Genomic DNA, 13,169 nt, shown 5'->3' with positions numbered 1-13,169 from the left:
TAAAAATGTCTCCTCTTCTACTATTCAGTTGTTTGTACAATCACTACACTAACATGCAAGAACATCTACTATTACGTAAAGATTCTAAATAAGCATGAACATATTTAGTGAGTCAAGTCTATCTTAATCATCAAAATCCATCATCCACGTATAGAGTAATACCAAAACTTAAGGGATATATTCTCTTGATACCTACGGATATAATTATGCCTTAATTTCCAACTTGGATAGTTTCTATTCCTTGTGAATTCCACAACAAAAATTAATTGGTGTACGACTTGATTCTTTATCCTATCTAGTGATCCAACAATATCTTATATAATATAAAATTATTCTAAACATGCCCACGAGAGATAATAATAGATTCGAAGTTTGATCCATCGAATCCATCAGACAATCCTTGAGTTTCTAAGCACAATCACGCATGCCTATTTTCGGTAGCATCTCCCTTACCAATACCACCATCAACCGATTTTCCTATATAAATATTCATATCTGTGTATCATTCCACAAAGAAAAGGCGCATTAATTGAAGGATTCATTACCTTGGTTGGTTCAGTGTACTTCATACATGCCGGCACCCTATTTAGCCATGTCTCAATTTTGGCCTATTTTATGTATGGGTGTATATTTTTCCCTTGTCGTCTCATTATTGATAACCCTTTCGATAGATTTACTATTTTGCATTCTGTCATGTCCTTCATAACGCACCTCAACCTTTCTCTTCTCGAGTTGGGGGCCCCCTTCTGCTCTGCTTTGTTTTTGTTCGTTTTTCTTTTCTTTCTTTGTTTGTGTTGTTGTCTTTTTTTGTCTTGTGTTTTGGAGTCCCGAAACTCCGAGGTCCTGAACTTCTCCTTCGGATCTTCGGACTCCCAGGCTTCCTCTGTGTCCTTGACTATTCTTTCCCTTTGTTTTCTTCGGAATTCCAGGATCTCGGAGTTCCGGGTTTGGAAGAGTTCTTCCATTTCTCGAAACCCCGGAGTACGAGGTTCTCGGGTTTCGCTGTTTGTTTGTTTAGTGTTTGCATTTTTTCGGACATCTGGGTTTTCAAGGTTATGGTGGCCTCTAGCTTCCCCACACCCCAAGATCTCGAAATCCTGGGTTTTCATCCTTCTTCGTTGCTTAGGGATTTCGTGATTTCGGGATCCCAGGAACCTCGGGAACTTAGTTTCCCAAGTTCCTGGTTCCTCGAAATCTAAAGTCATGTGTTTTGTTTGTTCATTGTGCGTCTTTGGTTACCGTGCGTGTGCTTTCGTCTTGGTATCACCGCGTGTTGTCTCTTCAAAAGTGTATCTCAAAAAACTGATCAAATTCCTTTGAGTATGTCAAAATAATTATGTGTTTCTTTATTCATTTGGAGAAATTTAATTTTAATTTGGAAAAATCCAATAGCTCTCATTTCGATGTGATCGTGACAACCCAAATATCACCAAAGACCGTATTTTCTCTCCCTCCCACTCCTCCCACCCACCCCTGCAATGGCATCTACCTATTCCTAATGCCATCTCTTTGTTAATATCATTGACTATCTTTTGAATAATGGTTGTGAGATTCCTGTTGCTTGACCATTACCATGTGCATTCAATCGAATGAATGTATATATGCGATGCTACATATATTAAAATAACTTAATGATACAAATTATCTAATGAATTTGACGCTTCTAAATATTACCAATGTCAAAATAACGGTAACAATTGCATGTGATAATCTTGACAATGACCTTGCAAATGTAGAAAGAACCAAAAATCATTGGGAAGAAGTAGTGCAATGTCCATCGGCTTCAAGAGTCAAAATTTTACAAAGGTACTCAAATGACATTCAAGAAGAAAGACAAACAAGAATACCTGAAAGAGGACAAAACTTAATCAGGTATGGTATAGTACATGACACGACCCATTTTATTGATTGAATAGCATCAAGTATTATCTAATATAAGGAGAGAAAATTTTAGTTCAACGTCAAGATGTCAATAGGTAAGTGATTCCAAAAAATATCAACCGACCTTAAATAGGACCAAGCAAGGATAGTGAAATGTCCCATGGTCATCTCTCAGTTATGTTCTCTTATCCTATAATGACACAAAGTCACTAACTACAAAATCTCTTTTTTCTTATCTCTTCTATTAAAGATTTGTTTAAATTTTCCCTACTATTTTCAACTTGCCTACTATTATTTCCCTTTTCCCTTCCATTTTTTAAAGAATAAGATCCCTTTTGCCTAATTATTCTTTAAATCACTCATCTTTGATAACCTTTTCTATTTGCATTCCAAAAACTTTCAATGGTGTACGAAGCTTACTACCGATCTCATATATACAATTTCAATTTGAAATATTATCGCAACTCTTTTTGGTGTGATTGTGTCTATGCAAAGAACATCAAGGAGCTTGTTTTTCCATTTTTCACTATCGTTGACTATCTTGTGAACAATGGTTGTGAGATTCCTGTTGCTTGACCATGACCTTGTGGTTGTAATCGTATGTATGTAAATATGTGATGATGGATATAATAAAATACCTTAATGCTACATACAATGTCTAATGAATGTGAACTGTTTAAACATTACCACGGTGAAAATGATGATAACAAATGGATGTAATACTCTCGACAATGACCTTTTACATGTAGAAAGAACCAAAAATAATTCAAAAGAACTATTGTAAATTCCATTGTGTTGTAGAGTCAAAACTTTACAATGCTATTTAGAAAAAATGACTTGAGATAAAACTCGAGAATCAAGACAAACACAAATATATAAAAGCGCATAAATCTCAATCGCCTATGGTGTACTACATGACACGACCTATTTTACTATTAGAATACCTTCAAGTATTATCTATTATAAGGGGAGGGAATTTGAGTAACACCAAGATATGTCAATTAATAGATGATTCTAGAAAAATGTTTATGGATTTCGATTTGGACCATGCAAAGATAATCAAACATCCTATGACTACCTCTAAGTTCTCTTCTCTTATCTCGTAATAACACAAAGTCCCTAACTACAAACTCTCTATTCTAATCTCTTCCATTAAACATTTATTTAAAATGTTCTTAATATTTTTAATCTTGTCTACCGCTATTTTCTTTATCTCTTCTTTCCTAGTCAAAGATGTGATCCCTTTTCCCTAATGATTATTCAAATTACTAATCTTTGATGACAGTTGCTATTCGTATTCCAACAAATTTCAATGGTATATGAAGCTTACTACCGGTCTCATAAGCAATTTTAATTTGAAAAACTGTGATCTCTTTCTATTGTGATTGTGTCTACCCCAAGAACATCAAATATCCTTTTTTTTTCCTATTTTTTGTTATTATCATTTACTATCTTGAGCATAATGGTTGTGAGATTTTTGTTTCGTGATCATTACCCTGTGGGTGTAAGCCAATGAATTTAAATATGCAAGGCTACATATAATAATACAAAACATAGATATGTTTGAAGCAGAATTGTTTTTATAATTATCAATTAATATTGTCTAAGTAACCTTGAAAATTATCGGTATCATTTCATCAATGAAATTGCAAAACACTTTAGATGTAGAGTATTTTATATTCAACCACTTTAACACTCATACTTAAGTAATTAGCATCAATCAAAATATGAGTGTGGATAGTATTTGATTGCGGTTTAATTGTAACTATTGTATTTTGGTTCCATTGTTAGAATGCCTCGTCAATTACAAGAAACCTCAAGGGATAGAAAATGGCACTGGGTATATTAATAGTTTTTTGACATATTTTGCATCATGATTTTATTCTAATAAATTCTATTGTTGTTCTCTATTCGCACAATCCAACGAGATTTCATCAATCGCTTGCTTGTACCCTACAATCCACTAGATAACACTTTTTTGTTGATTTTAGCCTATAGTTCTTCTCTCTTTAGCATAGATGTTGAAGACATTCTTTGTGGGTAGGGAAATCTACAATGGCAAAGCCAACACATATAACACCAAATCACACTGTCGTTGTAGAAATAAAAAGATATTAATCTATCTAGGATTCTTTAGCATGTTAATACATGCATGCACGTTAGTCTTTTGAAACCATATATTTCACGTATAACCACCAATGGGAACGTAACTTCCAAAATAACCTACTAACCAATTTTTAATTAATTATTGAAAAATCATACTAAAAAATAATTTGTAATATAATAATACAAAATTATCCCCTATTAGATTTATCCCAGTGAGTTTTGTGCATTGTAAGAGTTTAACACAACCCTTATCGATACTTTGATGAATCACCTTCACGAATAATCCTCACTGACACAGGAAACACGAGACTAGCTCCATGAACGGATCTCCTAATTATAGAACCCACAAACCTCTACACAACATGAAACGGCGTAGCTTTTCCCAAACCTACTTGTATAATTAGAGAGAAACATTCCTCTGACATTCTAGACCTATCAAATCCCTCTACAGTGTTGCATATGACATAACAATTCTCCTTTGAGACTCCACATATCCCTCGAGTGTTTTGAATCCTTCCTCTATGGTTTAAATGAAGATCAACCAAATGCTGCTCTTTTGTACTAAATAGCAACAATCAAATGTTGATACATCAAGTGCACTCATATGAAAATCCAATCCCCATCTTTTCTTAAGGGGCAAAAATGGAGAAGAATGCTTCTCCTGCCATGAATCACTAATATATTTCCTCCTATATCCATTTCCTCCGACCTCCTATGTGATCCTATTACACTATCCATTTGATATCTCACTAGAATCTCAAACAATACAACCATCTGAATTTGAAATCTTTGTCAAGTGTAACATAGATGACTTGAACATTTGATTAATGTTGTAACGACACAAAACTAAATTATGATGGCATCCCTTTCTTCTTTTAAACAATCATCCTCGGGTTGGTGGCAGAATTCCCTTCGTCATCAACTCACTACTTTTCGCAATGATGTTTATGTCAATTATTCTGATGTTGTTTCTAAGGATACGCAACCAATTATTCCTAGCTAGTAATCTTCTCCTATCTTGGTTGTTGCGGGTCTGTATTTGGGGTCGCTTTCTTCTTTGTCTACTACTTCCCAGTTGCCCTTGGGAAATGCTACATCTAATTTGCCTTCTATTCCGATTATATCTGCTCCTCTTCATTCCAATATAGAATTACTTTCTTATATGCCTTTGGAGGGACTCTCTCCCTCCTCTTTCCCTTTTGGTTTTAAATTTTGACGGTGACCCATCTTGGACAATTGTACATAGCAGGAAAAAGGGTTCCCTTATTCAACAAAATATATACCCTTATTTAACCACAAGAAAAGATTCAATTATGAAATTTACCTCCAAAATAATCTTTTCAAATACTCCCCTTTAATAAATTCTAAAACTCCTTCAATGTGTGTGTGTGTGTGTGTGTTCGTTACACATCTATATTGGTGTATCTTTTATAATGCATAAAAATCACAGTTCAAACCATACACATTTGTCGTCTTATGAATATGTGCCATAACTCCAACTACATGCCCTAGGTAAGTTAATTCTCAATGACAATTAAATATTCAAACAATTCATTTTTCAATAAAAAAAGACATTCTGCTCGTACCTTAATCAGTTTATGTATTTGGTATAAACTTCTGCACTTCACTGGTGTTTAAAATAGAGAGATTAAAGACTAGTGCATTGACTTATTCCATGCCTAAATTTCCTTGTTATACATCAATAATTTCAGGTCTAAAATATCGATCTTTGGCTTCCATATAGGACCAACACATTATTTATAGTGTCTCCTGTCATTACTTCTCTGGGAAAGTGGATTACCTTATACTTTATATTCAAATCGCCTTGGACTTCTTATATCTCCGTCATCAATTAATTCACTATCTTTCTTGCAGATTTTATAATTAAATCAACAGTGGTCTTCCAAATCTATCATGCGGCCAACAACCACCAATTCTTCACCAGTCTAAACTAACCACATGCCGCACATTCCTCCTTCTCTATATCTATTTATTGTAATATCCATGCTATTTCTTCTTCTCCACACGCCTAGGGAAATAAATTCAAAATTTTCTTCTTTGATCATGTACCACGCCTATTCACAAATTTTACACAAGAACCTAATTCACTTCAACATTACCTCTATAAACTTCCATTTCCATTGCAAATATTTATATACCATAATTTAGCTACAACTCACTCATAGGATCAAAACCATTGCATGCTCTAATACCAAGTTAATAATGTTGGAGACAACACAAATAATACCAGATCACAAATTGTTTTTAGAAATAAAAGATATTAATTTATTTTGAATTTTTAAGGATAACTAGTAATGTGTTGTTCCACATTAGGCTTTTTAAAGGCTTATATTTCTCATATAAGCACCTACCAGATCGTAACTTCGCAACTAACCCGCTAACTTACAATTATCTATTTATTCTAAAACCTTACTAAAAAATAACTATTCATTAAGTACTCTAGCAGAAGTAAGCAATATTTAAGAATCGTTTTCTTAAGTCCAACAGAGACTACAAGTGCGAAATTTTTAGTTTCACTTAAATCGTCTTCTCTCTTATTTTTTACTATGAGTTTGCACAATCCTTTCCCTCCTACCAAGTTTGTAGGTTTAATATCAATGTTATAATCTTGTACTTTGACAATCAATTCACTCCTTTCATTGAACCTAATCTCCTATTTAGTAAGAATAATTTTCACTATTCCATCAAGAGCATACACAATTAAATATAATTTTAATATTTAAAATTGAGACTGATTAGTCACCTTTACGGGAAAAAAGGTGTGTTTTCAACCAAATGTACTATTTATAATGGCTTTTTGAAGAAGTTCTCTTGAATCTATTCCCCCATCATTTTTCTAAAGAATTATGATCGGCATGATGTGGTCAGATGCGTGGTGCTTTAAAACAATAAATTTGAATACCATGATGGACTAAAATAGGGGTATTGGCCATGTTACTTTTAAGGCCGTCAAATTCTTTTTTACATAGATAGATCTACTTGAATATGTCATATCCCTTTTAAAACCTGTTTATAATTTTTAGGTCATTCTTTAACTTCATAAAACTTCAAAGGGTGAATTAATTATAGTATCATCAAAAAGGTGACAAGATTATTATAGGGAGATTTTCGTTACAAGAGCATGATCAAAAAGAGGTATTAAGAAATTATAGTAGCTACCTACAAAAATCACTATGAAACCCTCCATTTCAAGCACCCAATAAATAGGAGAGTCTGTGTATAAAACCATAAAATTATAGATGGGAAACCATGAGATAAACCACCCAAAGTGTGATGCCCAAAATCCAAAGCCAAAATTCCAATATGATTTAAGAGGCTATAAATATCATATTCCTTCCCCCTATAATAAGCTCATCATGATCTACTCCCCCACATGGGTGCTTCACTGTCTCCGTTCAAAAATAATTGATTATGCGCTAGAAGCAATCATAAGTTGGTCAAGCGTAACTCACTCTTACAAGGCTATTGTGCATATTAGATGAATTTACATTTCTATTTTGGGAAGCCCGTATTCTAGAGGTCGTAACTTCTTATACAAAAATTTGATTGAGCTATACTTTTTTAAATGATAGAGCTTTGAGGGATATGTGTCTCGTTCATAAGAGAGCTAAGGAAAACCCATCTAGAATTATTTTTAAGTCAAAATATTAAATCTATCGACCGAAATTGAGATTCTATGTTCTCTAACTCAATTTTGTTTTTTGTATTATTAGCATTAGGATGCAAGTTCAAGACACCTTTCCTAAAAAACTTCCACATTTCAAACACCTTGTAAGACAAAAGGCACTACAATCACTATTGACTAATTTTGCTAGGAAAAAATATTCCTCTAGACTAATGTCACCTTCTAAAATTCTCTACGCTCACTACACTTCGCAGCGCATTTGTAACATTTTGAGAAGAGTCAACTTTCTCAACCATCACCCTCTCATGCTCGACTGCCTAATAAAATGGTATTGAACATCAACGTTCTCAATACTCACATGAAAAATTGAGATATTTGTTGGATGTATGCCATAGCCTCTTCAACATCGATCTATAACAGTTCCTTAACTCAGTCCCGCATATGTGCAAAGTTAAATTTTACATTATACTTCTAAACTTACATTACATTAAGTGAGCCAAAAATGAGATTTCAAAACATGTGAGATGGAAAGTTCTAGATTACCAAAGAAAAATTTCTTAAATAAAAACCTAAATGAAAAATGGAAATATCAGTTTAAATAAAGAACTTGGTACCAGACGATGGATCTCCTTGCCCAAGATGTTATTGTGATGTATCAAAAACTTTAAAGGGCTTGCCTAGTTTTTATCCCACGTACAAAATAGGAGATAAGAGCAACTAAAGTAGCAAAGCAAGGGAGACCAAATCATACAAAAATTAAAATTAACTAACTCAAATGATTAAAATAATGAAATAGAAATGAGAAGGTAGAGAAGAGATAATACCTTCGTGAGGCTGAATAACCCCGAATAAAACCTACAATCAGGAAGAGATGAAATGTTGGGGCCCCTTAAGAGATCACAATGAATGGTTGAGCCCCTACTTTAGTTTCTCAACCTCCAAAGGAAGAGATGAAGATTTAAAAAGATGTGTCGTTTTATCCTCTGTGTTTCTAGGAGGTCGAATAATTCATAAAATCCCTGAATTCCAATCCCATGTCCACGGGGAGTCACAAACTAGTGTGTATATGTGTGGTCGAAAAGTTAGTGAAATCCCAAGGTGTCGAGTACAACATAGGATTTAATGCTGATGGATAAAATTACATGAGAAGAATGAGAACTAATCTGTAAAAATAACAAGACCAAATTCACCTCAACTCTTTGGAGAAGCCAAGGCGACCAAGTAGGTTGTAGAGCGTTGCAACGACCTTCAAGAGAGTGTTATAAACGATAGCACATTCGCAAGAAGATTAAAATGCTCAAGATTGTTGCAGTGTGATTTTGATATGAAACATTTAGGGGATGACAAATATATCTTTGACATGGAAATCAATATAGATTGAGTTCAAATTTTATTTTTCTTAGTTATGGTATGCATGTGGAGGCTATTTTGTAGTGGTTATATATGCACGAGTGCAATTTGGTGATTATTCGTTTTCCTATCGATCATAAGTAGTCTTTGAATCAATGTCCTGGGTTAGATAATGATTTTGAGGATATTGATTTTCATATATTTAATATTTACCTCTCTAACATTTTTGTAATGACATACATTGGAAAATGGACACCCATGGGATCTTGGTAGGAATTATTTAGTTATTATTATTTTTTTTATTGGTAAATTATTTGGTTATTATTATTCTCTAGGATACTTTAGATATTGTTAAGAGCATACTTATTTTTATAAAAACAAGTCAGGAATACATCAACGTTGGCATGTTTTCCTTTGTATAGCATATTACAACGATTTGAGTAAGCATACATCTAAACCACAAGTCGCCTTCGGCTAAGCAGCCACGTACAGTGGGATCCAGTCCATAAGGGATTGAACCTGTTGCGAAGGCGGCTCCGGGGATTTCAACCTTGGTGCATGGATTCTATATCACACACCATCGTCCTCACCAATTGAGCTACAACCCTTTGGCATTAAAACCATATTGAATAGGGTAGGTTACATAAATGTGAATGTCAATGCTGGGAGTTATAGCCATTGTTTGTCATAAGATAAATTGGCATTTTTCTTATGAATCGTTTGGGAGATATTTTTGTGAGAGTGGAGCATCTTGTCATAATGGTGGGTGGCTCAGTCGCAAAAAACCTTGATGATGGTATTAAAGAGTGGTGACTATTGGGGTTGTCTGTTCAGATTATGGGAATTGTTTGTCATCTTTTAAATGATTTAGATTAACTTCCACCCCCTGAAGATAGCATAGAGATTTAAGGCCTTCCCTTTCAAATATATATAAAAGAAAAGAAATCTAATCTTAGATAAAAGAAGAATTATTATTGTTTTGCTAAATTAATCGGCTGTCCAGAACATAAGGCTCCTGTGTTATCTTCTAAACAACTTAAATCGGCTTTAAAGAAAAACGACATTGTCAATAAAAAGTTAAATATTCAAAACGTAGACTGCTTGGTCATTTTTCTAAATAATTTAAATTCACTTACCACTTCGTGAGCCAGATCCAGATGTTCGTGATTGAGACCTAGGAACGAAGGCAAAGGCACGGCCAGTACCATAGCCATCTCACTAGCCAGCATCTCCTGAGCCCACACAAGTTCCGGTTCCAGGGCCAGCAGCGACTTCGTTGCTTACCCAGTTTCTGTTGATCCGATTGGTTAATCAGTCCTATCACCCGCTGTAGTAATCAATTATTCAAAAACCTATTGTCATCTTCAAAACGAGTTAAATTGACTTTATAATTAAAAAATACAAGCAGATCTTCAAAAATCCGAGAATAAACAGTTTCTTTGGAAAAGCTAAATACTCTCCTAATCTCTGTTTCGCTCGCAGTTGTTAAGATACACGTTTTAATTCATTTCACGTTTATATGCAAGACTTATCCGCAGACCAGGCCGATAACGATAAGTCGTCTATCATATTCATTGAATCTGCGGCATCGCAGACCACGTAAGTCGTCTATCGTGTTCATGTTAATTGCTTAGCTCAGTCACATTCCTTCCTGATGTGCATCTATATAAAGAGCTGCGCGCACCACAGCATTGCATAAAAGTAGTAACCAGTAACCAGCAGCCCGTTTCTTCTACTCCTTTTCAAGAGAATTTGTAGTGCAAATTTATAAGGAAAATGGGCGTTCCAGTGATTGACATGAAAAACATAGACGGAGGAGACAGAGAGGTGATCATGGCTGAAATAGCCAAGGCCTGCGAGAGTACTGGTTTCTTTCAGGTGAAAAACACAACTGATCATATTTTCTCATGTGCAAAACTTACTAATTATAGAGAAAACAGAGTTGAAGTGATTTCGTTTTGCGTTTGCAGCTTTTGAACCATGGCATAGAGCATGAACTCATGGACCGTGTAAAGAAAGTTTGCTCGGAGCATTACAAGCTTAACAGAGAGCAGAGCTTCAATGCCTCTTTGCCTGTAAGGTTGTTGAGCAACGCTCTTGACAGCGATAACGCTGATAAGATCGAGAACGTTGATTGGGAAGATGTTATTCAAATACATGAGATGCAGGAGACCAATTCATGGCCTTCCCAACCCAGTGATTTCAAGTACAACTACTCAACTATTTTGTGCACAATTCAAACGTTTCTATAAATATAGAATAGAAAAAATTAATATGAGCATGATCTATATACAAGTGTTTCTGGTTTCTGGATATCGAAAAACTAAATACTAAGACATTATATTGCATTTTTCTCAGGGAAACTATCCAGGAGTTTCGAAACAAGATATTTTCATTGACAGAAAAGCTGTTGGAAGTAATAAGTTTGAATCTGGGGCTAGAGAAAGAGTACCTGAAAGAGGCATTTGCGGGAGGAGAGAAGCCCTTCTTCGGCACCAAAGTGAGCCATTATCCTCCTTGCCCTAGACCGGACCTCATCAAGGGCATCCGTGCACACACAGATGCAGGTGGCCTCATTCTCTTATACCAAGACGATCAAGTGTCCGGTTTGCAGGTCCTCGATGATGGCACTTGGGTTGACGTGCAACCCATTCCATACGCAATAGTTGTTGACATTGGGGACCAGTTGGAAGCCATCACTAACGGCAAATACACCAGCGCATGGCATCGCATTCTACCCACTAAGAATGGCAACCGTTTCTCAGTGGCATCGTTTTATAATCCCTCATATAATGCCAAGGTTTATCCCGCATCTCAACTTACTGCTCAGACCGGTGATGAATTATCGGTTTATCCAGAGTATCCAGAGTATCTGTTTGGAGACTACATGCAGGTTTACAGCCACCAGAAATATGAAGCCAAAGAGCCACGATTCGAAGCTATGAGGATTGTGAATGTAGAATGCCAATAGAATAGAGCTCTATTTACCCCCTCCTCTCCTATTTCTATTTCTGTGGCTACTGTCTTCCATCCATTTTGATATTCCTCGTAATGTATTCCATCCATTTAAGGAATCTTTTCATCCATATATATAAAATTTTATCTATATATATCAAAGTGTTAATTTATATAATTATAAAAGTGTTTCTTATAAAAAGATTCGTATATTGAGTTGTAGTTTGAACTCTTATATTTATCGATGTTTTTCTCTCACATAGAATTATCATAGCTAAGAGTATGTTTAAACATATGTTAGAACATTAAAATAGAAAGCATTCGTAATAATACTAGAATAGTTAACTCGTCTAACCGAACATAAAAGTAATATTATAGGTTTCCAATCATGATGCTTTGTTTATATATCGAAAATTGAGCCTCTCAGTATATTTCAAAGTTGAATATGACTGAAGAATGCAACCTCCCGTTATGTTTTAAATGCAGATATAACTAGCACATATATTCTAAACAAGACATCATTGCCATTAAACGTAACATAACAAAATATGCAAAGACAATTTCACACTAGACATAAGAAATTGAAATGAAACTATTAATTTCTCTACATTCTCAAAAGCTCAAGACCTTCTATTTTTCATGGCTACTTCAATACCTTCTATCATACTCGAGCACTACACTTTTAAGGGAAATATATCTCTTTCTTCCACAATTGCCCACCTACCCTTTATTTTGGGTTTATAAGTGCTTTGGAAACAAAACACAATTAATTCTCTAGTGAACAACACAAGAAACTATTCCATTACAAGCATTCTAGGATAGGAATTTTATAATCAAATACTAACTCTTCTTGTAACTTCAACAAGCATACAGTTGTTGTGAAATTTGGTCAAACGGCTGACATTGTTTGGTTGTAGGCGAGCATTATTTACACCAATTTATGAAGCACATGATGAACGATGTCTGTACATGTCGACTCTCAAATAAAAATGTCTCCTCTTCTACTATTCAGTTGTTTGTACAATCACTACACTAACATGCAAGAACATCTACTATTACGTAAAGATTCTAAATAAGCATGAACATATTTAGTGAGTCAAGTCTATCTTAATCATCAAAATCCATCATCCACGTATAGAGTAATACCAAAACTTAAGGGATATATTCTCTTGATACCTACGGATATAATTATGCCTTAATTTCCAACTTGGATAGTTTCTATTCCTTGTGA

General features: G+C 34.7%; 1 protein-coding gene across 1 annotated transcript; it reads left to right on the top strand.

Moving 5' to 3' along the window:
• The first annotated feature begins 10,759 nt into the window (after positions 1 to 10,759).
• Positions 10,760 to 12,082, top strand: LOC131057553 (1-aminocyclopropane-1-carboxylate oxidase-like). Its single transcript, XM_059215804.1, has 3 exons — positions 10,760 to 10,861; positions 10,954 to 11,189; positions 11,342 to 12,082. The coding sequence occupies exons 1-3, from the start codon at positions 10,760 to 10,762 to the stop codon at positions 11,952 to 11,954; spliced, it is 951 nt and encodes a 316-aa protein (XP_059071787.1). The 3' UTR covers positions 11,955 to 12,082.
• The last annotated feature ends 1,087 nt before the right edge of the window (positions 12,083 to 13,169 follow it).

The sequence above is a fragment of the Cryptomeria japonica genome, unplaced genomic scaffold (assembly GCF_030272615.1).
Source record: "Cryptomeria japonica unplaced genomic scaffold, Sugi_1.0 HiC_scaffold_288, whole genome shotgun sequence".
In the NCBI taxonomy this organism is placed as follows: domain Eukaryota; kingdom Viridiplantae; phylum Streptophyta; class Pinopsida; order Cupressales; family Cupressaceae; genus Cryptomeria; species Cryptomeria japonica.
The sequence above is the reverse complement of the archived record's forward strand: the minus strand, read 5'-3'. Positions and strand labels throughout refer to the sequence as shown.